The sequence below is a fragment of the Paramisgurnus dabryanus genome, chromosome 8 (genome assembly GCF_030506205.2).
Source record: "Paramisgurnus dabryanus chromosome 8, PD_genome_1.1, whole genome shotgun sequence".
Lineage (NCBI taxonomy): Eukaryota > Metazoa > Chordata > Actinopteri > Cypriniformes > Cobitidae > Paramisgurnus > Paramisgurnus dabryanus.
Window position 1 is genome coordinate 34,628,865 of NC_133344.1, and position 26,750 is coordinate 34,655,614.

The window sequence follows — 26,750 nt, forward strand, 5'->3', positions numbered from 1 at the left end:
CCCTGTTTGGATCCTAAGGAATGAATGGGGCTAGGCTAAATGCTAGCACATTCACGACGCGCTGTATAAAGATTAAATGCACACATTGAAAAAAGATAGGTATGTATACATAGTAAAATATTGAAAACAGTGGTGTTTTCCTTTAAGACATTTGACAGGTCAGGTGTGCGTTTATCGAAAAATAATGCATACCCATAGAATATTTCTTAACCAATAGGAATAAAGCATTTAACAGCCCTGTAGTAAACAAGGACATACGTTTTATTCTTGGGTATCGATTTACCATCTTTGATGGCCTTGCTAAACAGATATTATAAAAGCCATTAGCAAAACATATGACGACAGAAAAAAACATTTCAGTGGCTGGATTTCATTTGGCCCTCACATTAAGTCTAATAACCATCACTAAGCCATACACTAACTGGATCACCATTATCCTATATTACTATTCATTCAGACAGCCGGACCCAACACCTGCCATCCCATACGACGTGCGGTTACCTGTGCTCACACATAAATGACCTAAACCCTAAAGATTCATTAGAAACAGAAGTTTTGATGTTATTTTTTCATTTTATTTTCTTAATAGACAACTTGGCAAACACGCCCTTTAAGGTGAAACCCAAATTTAAGAAACTATAAAAACAAAGTATGACTGCACATACACATGCACATTTTGTTTTATGCATGTTATTTCACCAAATCAAGCACCACGATTACTTGAACAACTATTACTTCCTACTTGAACAAACCCAATATATTTAATTTAATCATCTCAATAAGGTTGCGTGTTTAAAAGAGGTGTGCTATTAGATCTCCCCACCAAAAAATGGAAGTCAATGGGACCTCTGATCCGTTTGGTTACAAACATTCCTGAAAAAATCTTCCTTTGTGAACAAAGAAATGATATGTAATTTAATAAGAAATTATAGTTACCTGTCTGAAGTCAGAATTTCCCTGCATGCACTGCAGACAGTAGATGAGCGGGTCTCCTTTCATAGGTGGCAGTGACTCCCAGCTTATTTCACACGAATCGTCCACGCGCTCCACACGAGGAGCTAAATGCACATACAGATAGAAAAACAGTTAAGGCAAGATGGCACTATTATTGCAATTAAAAAATGTTTGCACCAAATTTTCCATAAGCTTCTAAATGTACTTTTAAGGTCTGGGGATGGTTCTTGTAAGGTTATTACATAATATACAGCTTTCGCTTTTATTCTATTACATTTGTTCAAAAACACAAATAGTTCCTAAATGGGGTACCTTTAAGGGGCGCCGGCGGTGAGCGGGGTGTTGTGAAGGTGTAAACAGTTGAGAAGGGACCCTCGCCCGCCTCATTAAAGGCCTGCATGCGGAACGTGTACGAGGTAGACTCATTTAGCCTCTGCACTTTGTGTGTGTGGCAGGGTCCTTTATACAAGGATATAAACCTTTAAAATGACGAGAGAAGCAGACAGAGAAAAATACTGTTAACTGAGATGAAATCTATGAGGCCACAAAACCAATAAAACAAACCTAAAAAAAGCTCTTTTATGTTCAAAACGTAGAAAAATATTATTTAAAATTCGACTGACAACCCACACAATTTGCATATAATTTAGCTGACACATTAACATGGTTTTAAACCAGGTTCAACACAATTACATTTACGTGTAGGCCTTAAGCAGGACATTTTATAATACAAAGACACTTATAAAAGTAAAAAAAACCTAATTCATATTTATCAGGCATTAACATGAGAAGTGCGACAATATCAAGTTTTCAACATTTGTTAGAGACAGAATTGCTACCAAAGGGAGCAAGAGAAATAAATAAAGAGGAGTTTATAAATGCAAATAATTATATATGCACCAGTGGTGACTCATGAGTGTAGCCTATTATAAATAATTATAATTAAACCCATTAACTCTTTCCCCACCAGCATTTTTATGATTTTCACAAAAGTTGAATGCCTTCCAGAAAATGTTCTTCTTTAAATATATAAACATACAATATATCAAATAAAAGAACAGACCCTCCGCTTTCTTTATTTGTTCTCATTTTATCACCTCTCAAATATGGGTAGGTTTCTTCAAAAAAAAAAATTTTGTTGAAAAAAGCTGAGATAATAGGACTTTTGTTAGAGATCAGATTCAGAACGATGATTAAAACGTACATACAGAGTTTTTACTGTTGAGTGAATGCTTCAGTGTTTTCTAAGTTGGGTAAGAGTGCCACCTAGTGGATAATAGCGCAAGTATGGATTGCCGTAAAAACTTGTCACTGGCAGGGAAGCGTTTTCTCTTATTTGACGAGATAACACGTTTATACAAAGAGTATAGATACAAATATAAGCATTTTATAAAAATAATACATCAAAAATTAAGCAAAATGGTGACAGTAGCCTCTTATGAAACGGCTGAAATTCCACAAGGGGGCGTATTTGTTCCTCAGACGTTGCACAATAAACGTGACATCCGAATATATTACTATAAATCGTGAATGAAAAGTGAGATTCGAACGAATGTCAAGTAGTGAACTAACTGTTTACAGTATTTATATTGTAATTCGGTCTGAAACGTCAAGATTGTGAGACGAACAAATCGTTTAGGATTAAAAGGCTTTGATATTCCATTTCCTTGGACTTTTGGGGATTTATGAACAATTTGTTTCGGACAATATCACCAAAGCGAATAAAGGGAAGATTTTGAAGGTAAGTAAATATCCTAAATCGGCACCGTCCAGTTCAGGTAACTAACAACTAGATTACAGTTTTATGACTGCTATAAATCATATTATGCTTTGTGTGTGCGCTTAATGGAATCCTCAGAGTCTAATGTTGCGTTTACACCAGCCGCGGTAAAGCTGCGCAGCGCATAAAAAATCTAGTCATTCGAAAAATTCACACGGAAATTCATTTCATGGGAAGGGCTTCTGCTACTCTGCGGAGACTCCGCCACTCGCTTCCTGTAATCAAGTCATTACTACAGCAAGGACCTGATTGGTTGACGCGGCACGGAAATTTGGTGAAGTTCAGATTTTTCAACTCGCGCGTTTATCACGGCAACGCTCAATTCGCGTTCCGCGCCTACCGCGTGTAACGCGCAGCAAGATAATAATCCGCGTGAAATTGCGTCTTTGCATTGACTTAACATGTAAATCACCCGCGCTTGCCGCCTCTACTGCGGCTGGTGTAAACGCAGCATAAACCTTAAAACGATGTGCCGCATGACTGTATATTTGGAAGATTTAATGCTTTAAAGTTACAATGACGTTTATGCAGCCTCACGTGCAAGGGAGGGGGTGTGCTGTGTACGGCACACCCATCGGTATCAGGTTACCAAAGAAATAAAACTTTTGAGAAGCGCTTTTCCCTGTCAAGGTTCTGTCAGTTATCACATTGTCTAAATCTCTTTCTGCTCTGTACTGCGCGCTCCAGCTCATGCCAAGCAAGGAGACACACGTCCCCTGCCCAACATACAGTACAACATAGAGTAAGCATTGCCAAAGCTCCAAGCATTTTGTTACATAAGCGTCATCTTAAGTTTTTTAAGGTGGAGTAATGAATAGTGTTTGCATTAGCATTTTGCCAAGACGCATTTATGTGGCCAAATGTAAATGAAACAAATCAGATAGCTATCAAATCAGGGAAAACACATGAATGACCAGGTGTAAAAAGGCCCTAACATGTTGACCGTCTGTGCATTTGGTGCATTCAACTGAAAGTAAATGACATTGGAAACTTGTCATGTCACGGCTCGTTATGATGTTAAATATGGCTTGAGCAATACAAACCTCCCAAGTTTATCCTCCATTTGAAGATGGTACTGTATAGAATCGGTGGGCTGGGCCTTGGAAGGGCCATCGCCCCACTTGAGCCTGAGGGTCTGGTGACTGATAGCAGTGCACTCCAGACGTGGAGGGAGGGGTGGCAGTGGCTTGGTCTTCAGTTTAAAGGTGTGACTAAAGGGACCTGCACCCAGGCTGTTCAGAGCCTGAATCCTTATCCTGCAAACATATAAACATCATTACTTTAGTAACAGCTGGTCTTACAGAGCACTTATGCAGATGGCACAGATCCTGATTGGATAAGCCGCATTTGAAGCATCTGTAAAATGATAAATAAATGCACCCGATGCCCGTGTTGCCTGGCGACTGTGAGCAGTCTAAATTGCTTGAGAGATAACGTTTATTTAGATTATTATTATTAATATGAATTCGAGCAGCTTATTAAACACTGCAGATTTCTCAACGTACTGCAGCGGTTTTAGAAATACAATTTTACCATTAAAAAAGACAAGTCAGATCTTGGATTCTGATTGGCCAGTACAGCACCAGCCATAATAAAATAAACAATACAGCAATAGCTATGTTTTTTTCTAGAACAGTGGATTTCCTACATCTATGCTGGGCTCTCATTTGCTGCTTTTTTCCCCTTATTATTCATGCATTTCAAACACATTTCATAAATCATAAGACCAACTATAAATTAACAAAAATACGGACCAAGCTTCAGGGTTCCCACACCTTAGTTAACTTCAAATTCAAGGACCTTTCAAGGACTTCCAGGTCCAATACCCTTAAATTCAAGGACTTAATGTGGGGACACATTTCAAGTGAGAGCAAGGTTACATCGTGTTACCTTTTAAGATACATTGTTACAGTTCCCTTTCGAGGGAACTCACGCTGCGTCACTGCGGTGACACTTTGGGGACGCCTCCAGGGGTAAGTGTGTCTGAATGTGTATATCAAATTCAACCAATGGTGAGGCTTAACGACAAAGACAGGGTGATGTGGGAGCCAGGAAATATATCGCTATCTGAAATATTACCAAAGACGGCGTTACAGGGACGCAGGAAGTATGGCAAGCGAGACGCAGCGTCCCGTTCCCTTCTCAGGGAACAACAGTTACATACGTAACCCGACATGTTTTCATTTGTCAAACACAACTATGCAAAAAAGCATTTTGGTATGAATCAACATTCACATACAGAAGATATAAGCATTTAAAGCGAACAGTTTAGCACGTGTGCTTATAAAGTCTACAATTTTTATGATATTATCCAACACTACACGGGGAATAATATGGATTTTTTTTCAGACAACTTCTTGCATTAAATAGATTCAAGCACTTTCAATGACCTGTATCTATGTTTGTATATTTTCAAAAACTTCCCAGGGCCTTGAATTTTCCCCCCAGATTCACAAACTTTCAAGGATTTCAATGACTCGTGGAAACCCTGAAGCATAACCAGTGCCTCTATACCTGTAGGTGGTGTCGGGCTGCAGGTTCTGGATGATATATTTGGTTACAGGCCCGGTAAGGATGGGCTGTTTCTCTCCCAGGTCGATCAGGTACGACGTGATCTCAGATCCGTGATTGCACGGCGGCTCCCAGCGCAGCCCCAGGCATGTGGATGGAGAATAGAGGAGCGGTGCGGCCTCTTCGCTATCCTCATCCTCGTCGTCCTCGCATCTCTCCGACCCCTCCACTCTCATCTCTGACTCCCGGAGGGCGTGGACACCGCTGACCACCGCAGGCACCGAGCAGGGCGTCTGACAGAGCACAGCGTCGCTGAAAGGCCCCACGCCGGCTACGTTTAGCGCCTGTGGGAAAACGCACGCAGGTTAGCAGTTAATACATTTTGAACAAGACCGAACATGAGTGGCGAATTAATCTTTAACCTTAAATCTTTAATTTTAAAGCTGCTTTGTGAGCAAGATGGGAAGTCAACTAGACAGATGATACATTACATGCCCAACGGTATACAACACAAGCACCTTAACTTCAGGACAAATGCTATGCCATACAGTAGCAGTAGTGAAATAACTTTTGTTTCTACAAAGCTCAGTCCTGAAACTTCACTGAGCATGCATTTAACGTCTGACAAACAGAAAAAAAGTCATATTACTCAGATATCCTGAACAAATCACACAATTTTAAATCATCATCCACAGCACAAACACCAAGGGACAGTTTATGCCTCGGCAAGCACCACTTAAAAGGTAACTGCCCTGGATCTCAAGACAGTCATACAGAGCAATATTACAACCCATGCAAAAACCCTTAATAACCACTGGGTGGCGCCAACAACGTAACATTGGCAAACATCGCTTCATCTCATCTTTATGAATCATCATCTAAATGATTTGGCTTAAAGGAAGTGCAGGCAAGATCAGAGCTGTGATGTCTTGGTTCATTTCACACGCCAGATCCATAAATGGCTCACTTAGCAGATATGATGTTGAAAGGAGTGTTTTCTCACCTGCACCCTGCAGAAATAACTGGTGGCGGGCAGCAGACCTCTCAGCTCATGTGTTAGTGCAGCACCGGTGTAACAGATTTGCATACTGCCCTCCGCAGCCCCCCACTCCAGACGATACTCCGATACGGCCGCTCCGTTACAGTGAGGGGTCTGTAAGGTGTTACAAAGGTAAATGCAGAAATCAACAAAGATATCTGAAAGCAAAATATCTCTATGCTATTTTAGGACTACACATAGTATAATGAGCAAAGCACTACTAAACATAATTCAAGTTTTAAACTTAATTCAAAAATCTTAATTCAACTTTATTGTACTGGCAGATTTTTCTGACTGTTTTAAGCATAAAACTCACATGATTTAAATTTTTTTAGTAAACAAGACTTAGGGCCAGATTTACTTTAGCTTGCGCCAGTGCAAACCATCATTTTGTTGTTAAATAACGACTGTCGGGATCTACTAAAGACGTGCAGTGGATAATTAGCGCTGAAAGGTGTGGTCTAGTTATTTTTGCGAGTGACTTTATAGCATATGCCTTTCTAGGAGTTTCCCTTTCAGATGCAAAATTTATGGAAGTAAAGTATTTAATTGATCACGCAACGCAATTTAATAATGTTTAAGCGTGTGATATTACTGGTATTTGCACTATTATTTAACGTAAAAATTATTTTGCACTTGAAATGTCTGCAATTTTTGCTGATAGGAGAGTCATCGCATGGATCAAAAAGCGTCTGGTACAATGCAGAGGATTTTTAACATGTAACCGTTTTTTTGGAATGCCAGAGAAATATAATATTCAAAAATATTATTTTTTATTTGCTGGTAGAAGAGGGGTCACACAATACCAGGTGTTTTAAAAACTTCTTGTAAACCTTCCACTTTACTTGGACCCATTATGTGAGTTGTCTCTTAAATACCTTGTGCTTTATATCATGTTGCTGCTGAGCATAGGCTGGCATTTTTGACACACCCACCAAACAAAAGAAAATGTATCTCAAACCTGTTGCACACCGTTTCCAGGAAAAACGTAGCAAAACATTGCACATCGGTTTGAGCTTGAATGTGCCCCAGCTGTTGCGCCGGTGTTATTTATTTTGCGCCTTTTTAGTAAATAAACCCCAGATATTACGAAATCCCATCTGCGGTTTTTTGGAATTGATCTCTCACGCTAATTGGCCCGGTTTAGTAAATCTTGGGTCATTTTGCTTATCAAGTAAACTTCTCTTAAAACCACCAAAAGCATTTTGAGTGTCCAAAAAAGCTACATAACAACTTCAGCGGATACATCTGTGACAACTTAAAATAATATAGTAAATTGTGACTGAATTGTGTTATTGAACAGATTTATTGAATTAAACTAGACTTTTCAAAATTTCTTGTTAATTATTATTTTCATTGACAGTTTGTTTCTTACCTCCCAGCTGACGACAGCACACGTCGGTGATCTACAGTTGACATGAGGAGGCCGACATACGTCTGGAGCACCAGGACCTGTAGTTACCTCAGATCGCTCTGAGAATGGCCCGTACTGTTGGTCACACAATAAATACAGACTAACTTGCAAGCAGACAAAAACTATACACAGTTATTTTTTATAATAATAACAATTATAAAAAGTGATAACTAGTAACTACTAAGGGAATAATGTGTGTGAAAGTTATGCATCAAATTTGGATGTCGTGCACTCACCCCAGCTTTGTTGCCGGCTCTGATCCGAAATCCGTAGGTCCTGCCGGGCAGTAAACTACCAACCGTACAGTCCAGTTCAGATCCTTGGTAAACCTCCCTGCCCTCATCTGCCTGAGGAACAAACATTTCCATGCTGTACGACGACACCGGACTACCACCGTCCACCAGAGGGGGTGCTAAGAGTTTCAAAAACAATCTGTCAATCTTTCTCGTAAATCAATTTCATCTGAAATAACAGGTGACTCATGTAAGCCTGTCTTTGACATCCAAGTCTTATGATCCAATTATGAGATGTTGAGGATCAAAGTTTGATTTTACATTGATTTTAATCTTTGGCATGACCTTCCTCAAACAATATTAAAGATATCAAGGTTATTTTTTTTTTACAGAATGTTGCATGATTTAGGATGATTTTATGTAAAAAAAAAAAACTAAATCACAAAAAATATAAACTTTGGTAGTGCACTTCCAATAAAGCAGAATGCATATCGTTGCCCAGTAAGTAAAATGGAAAAAAAACTAAAACGTGAATTCTCTTCAGAACAATAATCTAGGGGCGGCAAAATATATTTTAAAGATAGATCTGCTGAAAAGTTATTGGTAGGTTCCATCATCTGAACGCGCTTCTGAGATCTCAGTGTTCGTCTTTCCTGACGCATTCTTGCAATACATGTGAATGCCGTTCGGACTGTAAAGCGCACCGGTGACATTGTAGTGTTTGATGTCCATGGTTTTGGGAGAACTTCCTACATGTAGTATCTATCTGGATGATGTAGTCATTTATAATACAACAGTTTAGAACAAACGGATTTACACCAAAATCTACATGTGTGAAAGACAAAACTTACCCCAGCGTAACTGAACTTCTCTGGCTTTGGGTTTGCCCATCACCCTGGGTGGCTGACAAGGGCCAGGAGGAACAGGTGGAGTTTGGATCTGTAGGACTTCTGACAACTAACAAAAAAAAAAACACAAACATAAGTCAGAATTATTACAATCCATAAATGTCAAAAACAAACAGCAGTGACATTTTACATTCATTCAAAAGCACAACTATTGACGTCACGCACATAGTTTTAATTTGATGTATTTGGAAGCTTAAAGGTGCAAAAGAATGCACTGAAATAATTTGTTAAATTGTTTTCTGATATCTACATAAAAGGTATGTGGCTTTATTAAGTAAAAAATGATCCAGAGATGGTTACATGTCCATTTACAACCCTGGGATTGGTCCTTTAGAATGAAATGGTCTATTATTACCTTATTTAAAAGGGTCATAAATAATAATGTTGAGCTCTGCTCTGATTGGCTGTTTCTCAAAGCAGCTCCTTCAGTAGCTCTGTGTGTGTGCAAACAGACCTAATATTTGAGTCTGTACCAGACGAAGATACAGAATTTGAGGAATAATAAATTGTTTGAAGATTGTTAATGGAAGTTTATGAGTGGTAAGTTTGTGTTTTTTCAGTATGGACCTGAAATACGTAAGATCAATAGTAGAACTTTAGCCTAAATGCTAGCATATAGCATTAACTAGCATATAGTGCTAACTTAACAGTCACAACTTTGTTTTTAGCACTGTAGCAACATTGTAATTAATTGAATGTGTAATTTAATATTGGGGGCGTACATCTCCACTTTTACGTCAAAGTCGTTGTTATGTTGAGATTGGCCTGTTTTCCAGCGGCCTTTTGCATGCACGAGTTTTACATACGAATGAGGAAACAATTGCGCTTGAGGCTCATGATATGTCATTACAATGCACAGAACTCTTATTCTTCATCTATGCCTAGGTAAATACAGTTTTATTTACATGTTTAGCATTTTTCAGTACTTTGTACAACCCCATGTATTAGATAGTCGGGTATTTTATATTTCATTTTAGTACTCTAACATTTAAGATCCCTTCCTATAACTCCCTGTACTCTGAATGTGGATATATAGATCTCTTCAATGTGAACTGTGTTTGTTTGTATCTTCCCATCAGACCGCAACCATGTGAGCATTCTCTCACACGACTGTGAAAAGATGCTGCCAACATGAGTCATAGCTGTGCGCTGGCAAGTCCCGCATGCAGATACGCATCTGCGAAGCGCTGACAATGCCATTACCCAGGGGATCAGGAGACGGAAGCAAGAAATTATTACCAGCCGCATGCCAAAAGCTTCCCATTGATAAAAAGCGTGTTGAGATTCTGATGGCGAGGAGATGAAGGCAGAGGGGAAACAAGCTGGCAATCTCAGTGGAAGCGACCCGATAAACGGGAGGCAGATGACTGCGACAGATTGAAAGAACCTGACCCTGATCTGCCGCGTGGAGCGAAGCTTGTCTTCTTTAATAAAATAGAAGCGTTTTGAGCAATGGTGTTGTGAAACAGTCTACATCCCGGTGAAAAATAAGTGTGACAGTCTGTAGAGATGAGCGACCTTGACTGATGTTGCTAAACTGGCCCTGGTGTAATAGAGTACGGCATCAAGATCCAGCAAAAGTATATTTTTCATCAAGGAATTGATTTTCAATGGTAAACCTTTCGAGAAATATCTAGTTTGAATTTAGAAATCAAGTAAATGTATAAAATTGCTCTTTAAAAGCCACCCCCATAAAAAAATCATGCTTAAGAGATACATTTCAAGTGGGAACTCCACTACCCATAATCCTGAAATCCATTAATCAATGATTGTCGCTATTCCCACAGCATCAGCAAGGCTGTGTAACAATCAGCTCCCTAGCCCCAAAGTCGTGAATCGGTATATCATGTATACAGGTTCGGGCACTGGTAAGGACCCTAGCTCTATTTACATTGAGACATTGTTCACTTTATTTCCTGTGATCTGGTTGGCTGCGTAAGCCCATTGTGAAATTTACAGCTGTTATTCATCATCAACATCTCTCTGACTTAAACATTTTTAAATTGTTTAGAAAAACTATTATTCTCTTACATATCTGTGCATACGTTTGAAGGAATATTACATTAAACTATATGTAGATTGTGGTCCCTTCCTGTCTAGCAATGTGTGTTTATATTAAAATTAAAACAAATATTTGTCTTTTCAAAAGTATTTCCGTGTTTATTGAGTTGGAGATTTCGATTGGAGAGCTTCAGAAAAGGTCTTGTGATTTCCGGTAAGGGAGCACAGGGACCATCGATGCTCACTGGTTCTTGCGTTGCATTGTGGGAATTTTTTAGGTAACGAACGTTCCAGTGCACTAAAAGGATTTTGCGATTGAGACAGTGCCCTAAACAAGGGAGCTGATTGAGATACAGCCCAAGAATGCGCAACAATTGAGTGCCGCAGGGATGATGTATTTTTGTTAGGAAAAACCTGGAAGCGAGTCCTGAGTTTAGTGCTTCCGGTTTCCAGATATTAGGAAGATTCATTCCACAGAGTATTTTCTTATCAGGAAACTTGTTTTCAAATGTGTTTATTAAAGTTTGAAACAGCTGTCGGAGGATTGCTGGTGATGACGATGATGTCAAGAGACCGTGGTGGGTTTTGCTTGTAGCCTAAGTTTAGCTTTTAATTTCTAGTAAATGCATTTAGACTTCAAAATCCATAAAAGTTGCGTTCATCTGTGACTATCTTATTGTACAAAAGGTGTAAGTGTCATAAACTTTAGTTAAACACAGAGCTTATTTTTTTGCGTTAATCCCATAGATCAGGGGTCACCAACCTTTTTCAGAGCAAGGGCTACCACAATGGATTAAACAATCTGAAGGGCTTCTTTTTTGATAAAGTCTACTCAAAACTTTTTTTTTACTTGTTGATTTTATTTTATTTTACTGGTAGATATGTTTTATCATTGTTTAAAATGGTAACATGCATTAAAGAAGCAAAGCTAATTAAAAAAAAAAAAAAAAAAAATTCAAATTGAGGCTATGAAAAAAATGTATGGGCTTTTTGTAGAGGGAACCAGTGTCCTGCTGACTTTCGGGATACTACAAAAATACGTCAACCCTGCGGCACTCTGTGGTCTCCCACTTTAATGAAACCCTGTAGATGATGTAACCAACTGTCCCTTACACCTAATACAACTACTTAAATGTATATATGTGACCCAGTGTATATAAAGTCATTTTTTGCTACATAAAATCATCCTACATATTGTAAAGCATTCTGCGAACATAAAACTTTGATATTTTTAAAATAGTCCTTTAGACCTGTAAATAAAAAAACACACATTTTTGTGCACTTATCTCACCAAATCTCTATGTGCACTTATGGCGCTTTTCCATTGCATAGTACCCCACGGTTTGGTTTAGTTAGGGTCGGATTGGGAGTTTATCCACTGGGTACAGTACGTAGTACCCGCTACATTTCTTTCGTACCACTTAGGGTTAGGGTTCCAAGCGACCCGAACTGATACCAAACATGACACAAAAACACTGTAGATCACTGATTGGTCTAAGAGAATCATCACTGCAGCGTCATCGCTATAATCTAAAAGATTAGTGCAAGCTTGCGCGGTCTCGAGCAAACATGTTGTCATCTGTGCTCTGCCATAAGTTCCCAAACTCCCTTTTAGCGATGAAAACATCCACAGGTTGAGAATCAGGAACACCATAACAGTTTATTCCAGACTTGCAGTTTGTGGCGGCACATTCGCGACGAGCACGTCAGCATTATATTTGCCTAAATGCAACTTCAATGAGGCTCAGCGAAGCGCCGTCAACTGACGCCATGGGTGTTTGAACAGAAACTGTTGTGTGAGACAGAGGTAGTGATAAACGCGATGTGCAAACATCTATTTGTGGTGGCCAATTTTAATTTTGTGGCGGACTTAGAAATAAATACATTTCACTTGTCTCACTTATATGATGTCACAGCAGTAGGCAGCGCAAATAGCATGACACCCCATAATCCCTCCCACTGCGAAGTGCTACTAAACTCGATGGAAAAGCTAACCACCGCGCCAAAGTGAGGTGAGCTGACTCGACCCAATCTAAACTAAACCGTGGGGTACTATGCAATGGAAAAGCACCATAAGTTGCTTTGTGTCAGTTCACCGGTACCGTACTTCAGAGCAAAACTATAACAACCTTAAATCAACATAAATAAAAACGTTTTCAGACATTGCACATCATTTTCTTCAACTAATTTTTCATAAAAAAAATAAATGGTGAAACCAAAACCAGTGCAGCTAAAAAAGAAGGTGTGCGTTACATACTGGACTCTCTCCTCCCGCGCTGATGCAGTGGACTCTGGCCTGGTATGAGCATCCTGGGCTCAGACCATCACAAACACACTCCGTTGCCAAACCGCTGTACACCTGACTCCAGGAGGAACCTGAAAAACACACAATCAATGACTTACAATAATAATAACAACATTATCGAACAGAGAATGTGCAGGAACACAGAAATATCTTAAAGAAACGTACCACTTAAACCATCTGACTGCTCCACAATGTATTTTGTTACATCTGAACCACCGGTATCTTTGGGAGGATCTGAATAGACAAAAACATCATTGCTATTAACAAGTACATCAAGTCAATAGACTTATAAATACTTCAAGCCAATAACTTTATAAATTAATGAAGTGTATAAAATTGGCCTAGCAATTGCAAAATTTGACTTGAATCTGCTTTGTAAAAACTCCTTTGAATTTAAATCTTTAATACGGAGTAAAAAAAACCTTATAATAAAAATTTCACCTCTCTGACTGCCATTTCAGGTGAAAATATGTAATTGAGTTTGTCTCTGTGCATTATGGGATTGCACTAACTACTAAGGATGCATGCAACGCTGCCTTGGAGTTTGGCCAAAACAAGGTATCCAAGAGGGCATTTAAGATGCATTTTCAATGCAAGAACCAATCAAAGAGCAGTCATTTTCAGTGTGTATTGAACTGACCCCAGGTCAGGCGGAAGCTTGTCGGGTGAGGTTTTCCCTTCACTGAGAGCCTGCATGGGCAGCTCGGTCTGTCAGGGGCCGTGGTGAACTCGGACACAAGGCTGGGGTTACTCTTTCCTTCTGCATTATAGGCAATAACCTGTGATGACACAAATGTGATGATATGAAATAAGTGAAGTATTAAATTAGTTCAAAACCAGAGCAAACAGGGTAATACTGTGAGATCTCTTGTATTAGGACATCTTATGAAAATTTTTTTTTTATGACAAGCACGCTTCCTAATTCTCATTAATGCAATGCAGCAGACAGTTGAGGGTCTATTTATTTAAGCTTTTCATAATCATACATCAAGGTTGCACTTTCTTTAAATGTACAGTATGCTGTTTTTAATTAAGAACAATAATTATTTCACCTGGATAGGGTGATTTTCTCTGCTGTATTACAGTAATGAGAATCTAATGAGAATCATCATTAGGAGTAATGAGAATTGGGAAAAAAACCCTAAAAAATTAAACATCTGGGCATACTGCAGTAATGAGAATTGTGTCATAGATTGTACTTAAAAAAGTAAAAATGTTAATGGCCCTAAAACAGGCCTTTACTATTCTAATTTAAAATATAATATATATTTATCCTTCTATTTTTGGAAAAAAATATGACCCGGACACAGTCTTCCTGACAATCACTCAAACACTGCCTGTTGAGGGATTACAAATCCGTAGGGACTTTAAAAACCCTTAAACCATTATTAAATTGATATCCTACTGAAATATACTGTCCAAAGGACAGAATGAGGCCGTGTTGTTGTGATTTTAGTTCCTCTGTCATGTGTTATAGTAATTGGCTGTAATTGGGGATGCGAGTGGTCTCGCAGGTAATCAGCCTCTCTCATCAGGATACATGCGGCAGTTCTGATCGCATTAATACACTTTTGTTTTTGGAAACACGATTATGATCAGTCGTCTCTAAAGACAACAGAGAGCAGAGACTCATCAACCACAGCTTTGCAGGCAGCCGGTGAGGACCGATAACAAAGAAATAAAAAATAAACATTATGAAGAAAAAAATTCAACGAAAGAAAGAGCAAAGGAAATGCTTGCATGACAGAGAAAGAGAATGACAGAAAAGGACACAGACAGACAGACAAACAAACACAAACAAAGTCAGAGAGAAAGCAAGCAAGCAAGACAGACAGACAGACAGAAAGACAGAGAACATACAGGCCAAATGACATATGGAAAAAAGACAAAATGGAGAGAAAGACAAGACAGACAGAAAAGAAGGCAGACAGACAGACAAATAGAAAGAAAGACAGTCAGACAGACAGACAAAAAGAAATACCAGGATTTGGATTCGGCTGAATACTGAGCTTTTTGGCGGGGTTCGGATTCGGCCGAACCTTAGATTTTTTTCCACCGAACCCCAAGCTGGTCGACGTCACGCGGGTGTTGATTACGTGAAGGCGTTTACATGTGGACTGTTCGAATGAATAAGGCTGTGAGAATCTGAAAATGAAACTCGTCAGCAAAAAAAAGGGGGACATTCGACAAAGCGTCTTGCTTTGTTTTTTAAAGGAAACTCTCATTTCAGGTGTAAGGTTAGAGGTTTTAGGTTAATTTAATTATGATGCAGGATGTGTGTCTGACCTTTCGTAATATTTTTTTTAGCCTAGCCTACTGTTATAAACGAAAACTAAACAGCCTACTATCCATGTTTTTTAAGGGTGACATAGAATGATTGAACAGGGTATTTATCCTTGTTCTGTGATGTGACATGTAGACAAAAATGTTTTTGTTTGGGTCTGTAATGCCTTAGAAGCTTCCTAAAAACCTCTCTCAGATAGCTCTATTAGGGTGGGGGATTTTAAACAAGTGGTTTTGTACCTATTTGGCTCCCCCTACTGGCTTAACTTGCAATCTCATTACTGATTGGCTGACTTTGCTGCCACTCAAAAAATGTAGCCAATTATTTTAAAGTGGAGGGGCAGTGAGATGCCTGTGATGTCATAAGCATCAGTTTTTCAGATAATTGTCCGTTTTCTGGCTGACATTTCTAAAAGAGGAATTTCTATGAGACTGAGATGTTTAGCATGTCTAGCACTTTTTGTATGTTTGTGAATGCGGGTAGACTACCATTATTCAACAAAGACAAGTTAAAAATGGTTTTTCATTCTCTGTCCCCTTTAAGTAAATGTTCAATAACCAGACAGACAGACAGAAAAAAGAAAAAAATGGAGAGAAAGACAGACGGACAGAAAGACAAAAAGAAAGATAGAGACTAAAAGGAAGACAGACAGACAGACACATAGAAAAAAAGACAGTAGGGCCCTATAAAATCCGTTTTATTTTTCCCGAATTACGTTTTATTTTTTCCCAAATTCCGTTTTCTCCGTTTTAATTTTTGCAAATTCCATTTTATCCGTTTTAATTTTTGGCAATTATATTTTTTACCCTTTACTGTTATTTTAGTCATAAAAAGAGTGTCCCTTTAATGTTAATGATTAAAATGTAAATGATTTTGGGAAAAACTGGATAACAGGATTACTTAATGACTATAAAAGATGCATTTACACACGCACACGCGCACGCGTGCGCACACACACACACAACTCAATTTAATGCATTGTTTAGTGTTGTTGCAGGAGGCTACAACAAGGTGTCAAAGCAGTGGTGCCTTCAGAAGTGCCTTAAACACATCGGTCCAGTGGAACGCGATCCATATTTTATACACAATCGCTTGAAATGCATATAACTTTACAAACATACACAGGATAGTGATCTGACTTAGGACAGCATGAGCGCGTAGCTCTTTGCACGTGCGAGCGAAAGAGAGACAGAGAGGGGCGCCATGATGCAGATGATTATATTATAAATGTGAGGGATAGTTAGTTTGCCTCAGCTCGCTTGAAATGCATAAAACTGAACAAATACATGAGGATTTGTGTTCACACTTCGGACAGATGCGAGAGCGCGTGCACGTGTGAGAGGTGCAGTGAGACAGACGTGGATGAGAGAGTGCATGTATCTTTGCGCTCACCGTGAACCGAAGTGTTGACAAAACTTACAAAATAACAGTTCTCCGGTCACATAAAAGTCATGTGAGACCTGCTCGGAACTAAGTGCTTCGCGTCGAATTTCTTAAAGCAGAGTCGTGGAGAGCCGCTTCGCCATGGTTTCAGTGTTTTGGAGGGGGTCTGAAACGACGGGAGGGGGCGTGTCGCCCAGATTTACTTTCCCCGGTCTGCATTTCCCCAGACATACGTTCGTCTCCCACACAAAAACATAATTTTATTCAAAATATGTAAAATTCCGTGAAATTCCGAGTTAATACTAGATTCCGTGTTAATTAGCCAATTCCGCGATTCCGTGATCGCGGAAATTATAGGGCCCTAAGACAGTCAGAAAGAAATACAGACAAAGAGAAAAGACAGACAGAAAGACAGAAATGAAGACAGACAGATGCAGAAAGACATACAGGCAGAAAGACAGAACGAAATAATGAAAAAAGATAGTTAGACAGAAAAACAGAATAAAAGAAAGACAGAACATAAGAAAGAAAGACAGAAGGAAAGACAGACAGAACGACAGACAGACAAACAGAATGAAAGACAGTCAGAAAGAAATACAGACAAAACGAAAGAAAGACAGAACAAAAGAAAGAAAGACAGAAGGAAAGAAAGACAAAACGAAAAAGAAAACAGACAGAGAACATACAGGCAGAAAGACAGAACAAAAGACAGACACAGACAGACAAAAAGGAGGAAAGATAGAGACAGAATGATTGTGAGCATGTTTGTTGTATTCTTACCCTGAACCTGTATGTGGTGCTCCTGTGTAGGTTTCTTACAGTGTGTGTGAGTTCATCACCATCATAACTGGGCTGAAACCCATAACCCTGTACAACACAAAACATACACATAGATCAACACAACTCACCTGAAACCCAGAACCATGATCCAAACAAAACATACACATGTGTACATAGATCAACATAACTGACCTGAAACCCTTAACCTTGAACACTACAAATGAAGAGATTCCTCTGGACTGTGAAACACTCACATACAATGGTTTAAAAATAACTAAAGTAAAGACTTTCAAGACATTTCTAATGTTAATATATCATAGCACACACAAAGAAATCAAATCATCCCCACTTCTTAACAAATAATGCTTTGTGATTAATCACGGGTAACACGTCTGATCTGCCTGACATCACTGGCCCTGTATCTGTGAACGTGTGTGACCTGAGAGCACTTACTGAGCCCTCCTCCTCCATCTCCAACACGTAGCCTATTTCGTCTTCTTTGGGCGAGCCGGCTGGTCTGTTCCACCGCAGACAGAGCCATGTGACCCCGGGCTGAACCAACTCAGGGCTGAGGGGGGGAGCAGGCACGCTGCATGACGTCATGATGGTTACAGGTTCGCTGAACTCGCTATGGAGACACACGGAAAAACATTCACATCCGTCAACACAATTATCTTTCCTCGCTCTCACACCACGCACACGTCGCCTAAGGGCTGGAACTAAACACTAGGACACAGTCCACTGGATACACACCTGACCCCCATGTCGTTTTTGGCTGCTAGGCGGAAAGAATATCTGGAAGCTGGCGAGAGTTTGGTGAGCCTGTACTGCTTCTGTGGGCCGTAGTAGCACTGTTCGAAAACACCTGTCCCCTTTCCCTATACACAGATGAGTGAACAGGATTTTTTAAATAACACAAACACAGAAATCTCACTTAAACATCATAAATCACAAAAAAATGACTACCGTAGATCATAACCAATTTTACAGAAATACTGGAAAAAACAAGTACCTCATCCCACTGCAGGGTATAGTTTTGGATTTTGGAACCGTTATCACATGGGGCCTAAAGAAAAAGCATTTCCTTTAATGATCAGCACAGCCTTAAGATAATAAAATGTTTATAGGTGTGAAATAGTTAAAGTGATTGTGTGCACGTGTCCACCTTCCACTGCAGGACGAGGCTGCTTTTGGTACCACTAGCTTTTCGTGGTGGGTTGGGGATGTCGGGCTCACAGCTCAGGGTGGTGAAGCTCGCAGGCTCTGAAGGGACGCCTTGTAAACAGTTACACATGGCCTGGACCCTAAATCATACAACACTGTATCAGTACACTTACACACTATTAAAACACCAAGATAAACCCAACTTAAAGCAACTGGGTTAAAGTAACAGTTCACACAAAAATTTGAATTCTTAGTTGACTCAAGTTCCAGGATGTTGCATGTCATTGGTTCTTAATGTCAAAAATGTTTAAATTGAACAAATACGATTTGAAAGTTATGGCACTAAAGGCTATTCTGTAAATGTAAATGTAATATATACACATACATATACATAATAATTACGCACAATAAACACACAAATATATTATGCAAACACAAACTTTTATTTTGTATGCGATTAATCGTGATTAATCTTTTGACAGCCCTAATTTTGTATTTATATATAATATCAAATATTTCAACATTTAAATGAATATATATGCACATGTAAACATGCATGTTAAAATTTTAGTACTCATCATTGCCATATATCACCAATATATTTCAGACCATAAAATATAGTATTTTAAAAGTATTTAATATAGTAATAAAAAGTGTCTTAAAGTGTATAGCTAAAATTATGATTTCCTGTTGTCCGAATGAATGATTGTCAACTTTCAAGCTCTTCATTTAAATTAATCAAAAATAAATCAAAATGGTGTGTGTGGGGGGTTAAAATGACCTTGGACACAAAAAACTAACCAGACTAACCAAAGAATTTTGTATGATTTTTTTTCTCATTTCTGAATGAACTGTTTCTTATAACTGATCAAACGTATAAGACACTGGCCGTGTTGGACACAAACCTGACATGGTAGTCTGTTGCTGGTCGTAAGTCTTGTAAAGATGTACTTAGTTCCGCACCACTGGTAAAGAAAAGAAAGCAAAGTAAAGTAAAGACAATCTTTGCATTATAGGCCAACATTCAAAACATCAAGATTCATCCATCTTTCTGATCTTAGAACAGCTGCAAATGTCACAGGAAACAGTCAACAGCTGAACTGGAACTGACCTCCGTCTATCGCTAAATTCTGAAACCCCACAGCAAACCACATTAAAACAACAGCAAGTTCCTGAAGTGCGCAGACAAAGTCTCCGCCTCTTGCCCGAAACCCTCTACACAGCATGCGCTCGCACCTGTAGGCGGCTTTGTACTTCCCGTCCTTGCCGTTGTATGAGACTGAGACTTCATACGTGAAGCTTGGTTCCGCGGGGCTTTCCTCTGCCTCTTTGGGTTCTTCGTCGCTTTCTGTCGGTGATGGGGCCACCCAACTAAGACTGACCCCTCTGGCCTGAATATCTGTCACCTGTGGATGCATCACAACACAAAAAGTGCACATTTTATATATGCGGTTTTGAAAAAAATATTCCTATTTCAACCTTTGAATGAAATTTTTACATAAAAAATTAAAAAATGTGGTCTGTCCAGCTGGTTTTAAGGTGTCCCATATAGGTCCTCATTTACTGAGCATAATACAAATACACAGACATCATGCCCTATTTCTACCATTTACCTCTTTGCACTTTAAAAACATTCACACCATTCTTTCAGCTGATTTCACTGGAGGTTAACTGCTTCCTGGCTAACTGACTGTATATTTAACCTTGTACCCATCTTTATGGAAACAACACTTATCTGCTCATTTCAAGTCAACGGAAGGAGACGCTTCAGTTATTTTAATGATACGTGGTGCTCCCCTCCAGAACGAAGAGAACTTCCGTTATGCAAGAGGGAATATTTTTAACTTTATTCCGGTTGAGAAACAACCGTCTCCTTTAGTTATAACGCATGACTATGTACCTTTCCGGTTTTCGCCCTAGAATAACTCAAGTTGGCATGAATTAGTGGGCCAATTTCTAAATGGGCCAAAAATCTCTTTATCTGTGCTTCAAGGGTCACAATTATCTCCTCCGTACTTGTGTACTTTGCTCCCTCTTAGTGCTTTTTAGTGGAAGTAATACATCTATTTCTGAAGACGAGTTACCCAAATTAAGTCGACACGTTTGGAAGTCTGGCCAGGCAAAATTTTGTGACAATAAATATCTTGGTTAAGGATTAATGATCAGTGAGGTCAGAATACTTCCTGAACTTCAAAATTAGTGTCTAGGAGCAGAATTAGTGTAGCAGGATGCAATATTAAAAAAGTCTTCAATCACTGTAGATAAAAACGGCACTGAGTCAGATCTTCGCACAATGCCATTTAGTTTTTCTATGAATCAAAAGCATAAATGGCACATTAAACATGTGACCTATTACCATTCTTATTCTGGGGACTGCAATTGTGCATAGATGTCAAGTTTTGAGAAACAAGAGAAAGAAGGTCATTAGAAAAACTGTTGACATAGAATAGACCTAACGGCACATCGAAAAAAAACCACTAAGTAATAATAGTTATAGAAATAGTATGGTATATAACCAAATTAAATGAGATATATTTGCATTTTTAGATTATCGAGATTGGCTGAGATTAGGGATACACTCAGAAATTAAAAATTAACAGAAGTGCTAATCTGACTTGGTATCAGTTGCAACATTATGCTTTGTTTATACTTGACGTCTCTGTATGTACGACTTAACGATAAATCGCATGCGATAGTCATGGGCATCTCATCAGTAAAGCGGATATCTTGATTAGTAGTAAATCGCCATCACCTGCTTTCAGATGGAGCATCATTTACTACACAAAGCCGTAGTCACGTACAAGCTGAGCCATATAGCATACATTATCGCAGGATATAAGTCCACACTAATGAATGCAAAATTGCCCCAATTATCAGTGAACTACGCCTCTGTGTAGTAAATGCCGATTCATCTGAAAGCAGGTGATGGCGATTTACTACTAATCAAGAAACCGACTTTACTGACAAGATGTGCAATGACAATCAAATGCGATTTATCACGCAGCCCTATCCGGATGTGCGTGTTGGTGCGCATAGTGAAAATAACGTAATTGCGGAGTGGGCAATCGGTCATGCTCGTTTAGTCTGCAAGACCTCATTTTGCGTGGCGGTGTGCAGGTCATTTTTTGTAACTCTGCATTTGAAAACGACCAAGCTTTTTAAAGTAAAGTATGGAAAGTTTGCTAATTAAACTACAACTATTTATTTACATAGGATTCAAAATCATTCCAAAAGCCCCATTTGCTGCGTGTTCCGGAGGCAGGGTTTATGTAAATTTTGGGGTTTGTGATGTCACTAACCCAGGAAGAGGCTTAGTTGTAGGCAATCCAGCCATTCCCTGTAGTATTTTAGAAGTGATTTCTGTTAGGGATGCCCCGATATATCGGCCGATGATGCTTGCTATGCTTCTCAAAGAATTATGGTGAAATTCCGCTACATCCAAAAGCCAGAGGGCGCTCTCGTGCAGAAAATCAACATGTGCCGAAAAAAAAGAACCATAGACACGCAGCTCCAGGAAATGGCTTAAGGATATATTATATTTCTGTTCTGCAAACCTTTTCAGGTATTTTTATGGTAATAAAGAATATATATAATGATTAGGTTTGACGAGTGTTGCTTGTTATAAACAACTCAAACTAACAGTGATTTCAGATTGATAAGGACTTACTGATCAAAAGCCGTAGTACATGAAATAGCTGTGAATAATACCGACTGCGTGATTTAAAATCGTTATCGGCCAGGTATCATTATTGTATATCGGCATTTATCATCGCATCCCTAATTTCTATTAAAGCAAATATCTCCGGTTGCATTAAACTTTAGGGTTAATACTTTGCAAATGCAAAAAGAATAAGCGTTAATACTTTGCAAACGTTACACACTAACTAAAGTTAAAACGTGGATTCAGAATCAACTTCACCTTTAATAAAAATTATTTTTAATAAAGACATAAAAGATTGTCGTTATATCCATGTTCTTATATTAAGCTCTAACATTAGCTACGTCCGAGTGCGAAAGCTGCGACGTCCAAAGGTTGCATTCTAATGGTGCATTCACACCAGCCGCCGTAGAGGCGGCAAAAACGCGCTATTTGCGCGTAGTTGGACGCTTGAACATTTTGAGTTACACGCTTTATTCGCACGTGAAAGCCGTGCGTGAAATTCTAGTCATTCAAGATATTCACGCGAAAGTTCGCGTCATGGGAGGGGCTTCTGCGACTCCGCTTGCTTCCTGTAATCACATCACTACTAAAGCAAGGTCCTGATTGGTTAACGCGACACGGAAATTTGCTAAAATTCTGATTTTTTAACTCGCACATTTCCCGAGGCAACACTCAATTCGTGCGAAATGCGCCTTCTGCGCCATTCGCGCTGCAGGATGCCTATTCGCATCTTTGCATTGACTTAACATGTAAATCACTGAAGGTCACTGAAGCGGCTGAAGATCGTCCCAATTTTAAGGCCTTTGAATTGGGATTGATAAAGTGAAATTTTAATTGTTAAAGTGCTAAGGTTGTTCCACTGAACGATTTATATCCTCTAGTTTGTGCTGTTTTTGAACTCAAATACTTGAGTCACAGCCTTTCGTATCAAAGAGTAGTGCAACAGCAAACATGCATGTATAAACACCTTGTCCTTGCAACCGTGCACGGTTAAAAGCAATTGTGTAAATGATTTCTGTTTACAACATGCATTCACAAACGTTCACAAAAGTGAATATAAGTCTGTGGGCATTTTTTTTTGCATTATAAATCATAACAAATGTGAGAAATTCTGCACCAAAATTCAGGACCTGTACCGTATACATTAAAGAATAAATGCAAATAAAATCACATTTCCTTACCACTGGCTTGCAGATAGAGTTTAATCTTTCCTGAAGAGCCTTTGCCTTTTCATCCAGTTCTAGACAATAAAAACAAACAAATGACAGAAAATCTGCATGAGACAACCCACTTATTGACAGATTCAAAAATGTCTCTACTCAAATATTAGAGGGATTTATTTTCAGTTTGCACGTTAACTTGAGGCAGCATACAGTAGTTACAGCCGAGCTTCTTCAGGCTGAGAGTCAGTTAGCAGTGATGAATGACCGAGTCAGTGTAGAGGTAATTACAGCTAATGTTATGTGCTAAAGCCTAAAGCTGAAGGAGCTAATGAGAGCCAAGACAAGCGGCTCGGTCGTTTACACAGGGCCCGAAAACCGGGAGCTCTTTTACACCTCCCGACTGGCTCCTAGATCCTTACTACTTTCAACCTGAGATACGAGACAATTAGATGAGGAATTTGATGTGTCAATAGCCTCTTTCACACAGTAATTCTGGTAAATTACCATGAATTTACCAGAATGAATTTACCAGTAAATACAAAAATGTGCTGTTCACACATGCAGTGACGTTCCGTCTTTTTACCAGTAAGACATCATTCACACATCAGTATCAAAATACCGGTAAACTCGGAGAGAAAGCGGAAGTTACCTGTGGCGCGCGGCCGGCGAGCTCCGTCCGTGTCGTATTTGTAAACGGCGGGTTATGACTTAATATCCAAGGTCCGTATTTTGTTGTTTTCACATCTGTGGCAAGCGGTCGCGAAGTTGCTCGTGACCAAACAACATTGCGTTAGGCGGCGTCAAATGGAACCTGCGCGTTTGCACATTAGGCTTCACAGATGGTGTGCTAAGGACGTCGGCAATTAGATGGTAAGCTGTTTTAAACAACTTTGGTGAAGAAATGTGGATGTTAACTTCAGGTGTGCTCGACTTTTAAGCAACATGTGTGTGGAAACGTCCGTAAACAGTCTGGGGGAAACCGCGTCACCTGTATAAAAAACTTTCTGATTGGCCCGCCCGATCTGTCAGCGCGGTCTGACGTCATCTAAATGCCGGTAATGCTATATTTTTCGTTCACACACAGCGCTTACCGGCAAATTACCGTTAATCTTACAACCTGTCTTACTGGTAAATTGGGAGCACTGATTTACCGGAAAGGTTCTGTTCACACATGACATGTTAACTGCAATTTACCAGTAAATTACCAGTAAAGACTGTATGTGTGAAAGGGACTATTGATGTCCACTATTGCTGATATCTGATCGCAATAATCACACTTTGAAAAACGATCAGCGATTGTTCGCGAAAGTAATTCTGGGTGCTAACAAACAGACAGAGAGAGAGATGTGATAAATATGCAATTGTCTGGTCATTTGTAAGTTCGGCTCTTAATCAGATAAACTAGAAATTCGTGTGATTTATAGAACAGCACCAGCTGTGAAATCGTTCTGGATGAGACACACTGGAAGCTGTTTTTAAAATGTGCCCACCTGTGCCCACATGTCAATTAAATTGTGCAGTAATCTGTAATAAGTCTTCTTATCAATGTTGGCTGCAGAAGTATCTTTCTAATTCAATTTCATTAATAAAAAGTTCTAAGCCTTAAACCAAATGATTACAAATTTTAACGTAAAAACAGGTAACAGTCCTTAAAGGGGACATTTCACAAGACTTTTTTAAGATGTAAAATAAATCTTTTGTGTTCCCAGAGTATGTATTTAAAGTTTTAGCTCAAAATATAAAAAATTATAAAATATAACAATTAATAATAATTTATTATAACATGTTAAAATTTGCCACTTTGTAGGTGTGAGCAAAAATGTGCCGTTTTTTGGTGTGTCCTTTAAAATGCAAATGAGCTGATCTCTGCACTAAATGGCAGTGCCTAGTTGGATAATTTCTGACATCAATTTCAATGACCTATTTCACATGCTTGCAGAGAATGGTTTACCAAAACTAAGTTACTGGGTTGATCTTTTTCACATTTTCTAGGTTAATAAAATCACTGGGGACACAATTATAGCACTTAAACATGGAAAAAGTCAGATTTTCATGATATGTAACATTTAACTAAAGTATAAAATGTGATCAAAAAGCCTCTCTACATGTTTGTATCATTCTGCATCTGTGCAATACCAAAAGTCTATGGTTAATTATATTATTTAGTAATTTTCTTCAAAACGCTCCTGAGATTTAATATTGAAAATGTTGGCTAGGACTTCCCTTATTTCCATTATTGCATAAAACTCTAGGGTTTATCCTAGTCCCAGACTAAAATGGATGTTTTAGCAGCCTTAATTTTAAAACCCCTTGTAATAACTTATTTTAACTTATATCAATGCCATTGTTTTGTCTTCAGTATTGTTTTTTGTAGAGTATGTTTGTAAAAACTACTTAAATGTCCTAAAACAGGGGTGCCCAACCCTGCTCCTGGAGGGCTACCGTCCTGCAGACTTCAGCCCCAACACACCTGTCTGTAATTATCAAGCAACCCTGAACACCTTGATTAGCTGCTTCAGCTGTGTTTGATTGGGGTTGGAGCTAAAATCTGCAGGACGGTAGACCTCCAGGAACAGGGTTGGGCACCCCTGTCCTAAAGTAACTACCGCCTAGTCCTGGATTAATCTAAACCGTGTCCAGGAAACCACCCCTTAATGCGTTTCTAGGTCAAAGTGACTTAAAATAATAAAGTTGGTGACCTCAGTGTCCAATACATTACTTGCCATTGTGGGTGTTTTATGAAAGCAATAAGCCTCTAGACACAAAAAAACAAAGTTTTGTGGTATGACTGCCCAAAATTTTAGGCATCCCGCATGACTCTGTCCTAGGACCCCTTAACCGTTGTAAAACCACAATCTCTTGTGGTCCTAGAAAATTTCTACCGCATTCCCATCCACCCTTACTATACATTTACATGTGGCGGCAGTGTTAACGCTTTACAGAAGGCGTTTCTGAAGCGTGGCCAACAGCCAATCACAGTGGCTCCTCTGTTCTCCGGTCTTGATTGGCTGACACCAGCATTGGCATTTGAAAGTTGAAAAAATTTCAACTTCTGCTGTGAGCAATGCCAGTGTCGAATCCACAATTCTGTTTGGCAACGCATGATGTCACCCATTCAAAGTAAATGAGAAGCGCTAGCGCTGATGCCCGTGTCAATGTAGGCCGCAACT

At 39.2% G+C, this 26,750-nt stretch overlaps 1 protein-coding gene across 4 annotated transcripts in view; it reads right to left on the reverse strand.

The window, feature by feature from the left end:
* The window catches only part of fndc3a (fibronectin type III domain containing 3A), an 82,604-nt gene that overhangs the window by 4,414 nt on the left and 51,440 nt on the right, over positions 1 to 26,750 (reverse strand). For all 4 annotated transcript variants that reach the window (XM_065281642.1, XM_065281639.1, XM_065281643.2 and 1 more), the window contains 19 exons: positions 23,599 to 23,657; positions 19,993 to 20,162; positions 19,662 to 19,721; positions 18,758 to 18,896; positions 18,605 to 18,658; positions 18,346 to 18,470; positions 18,046 to 18,220; positions 17,593 to 17,679; positions 13,786 to 13,924; positions 13,311 to 13,379; positions 13,098 to 13,216; positions 8,783 to 8,888; positions 7,935 to 8,110; positions 7,660 to 7,773; positions 6,249 to 6,398; positions 5,249 to 5,589; positions 3,778 to 3,990; positions 1,267 to 1,433; positions 937 to 1,058 (listed from right to left, as the gene is read on the reverse strand). In XM_065281642.1, the coding sequence (XP_065137714.1) occupies positions 937 to 1,058; positions 1,267 to 1,433; positions 3,778 to 3,990; positions 5,249 to 5,589; positions 6,249 to 6,398; positions 7,660 to 7,773; positions 7,935 to 8,110; positions 8,783 to 8,888; positions 13,098 to 13,216; positions 13,311 to 13,379; positions 13,786 to 13,924; positions 17,593 to 17,679; positions 18,046 to 18,220; positions 18,346 to 18,470; positions 18,605 to 18,658; positions 18,758 to 18,896; positions 19,662 to 19,721; positions 19,993 to 20,162; positions 23,599 to 23,657 (2,585 nt within the window). The remainder of the gene's footprint in view (positions 1 to 936; positions 1,059 to 1,266; positions 1,434 to 3,777; positions 3,991 to 5,248; positions 5,590 to 6,248; positions 6,399 to 7,659; positions 7,774 to 7,934; positions 8,111 to 8,782; positions 8,889 to 13,097; positions 13,217 to 13,310; positions 13,380 to 13,785; positions 13,925 to 17,592; positions 17,680 to 18,045; positions 18,221 to 18,345; positions 18,471 to 18,604; positions 18,659 to 18,757; positions 18,897 to 19,661; positions 19,722 to 19,992; positions 20,163 to 23,598; positions 23,658 to 26,750) is intronic.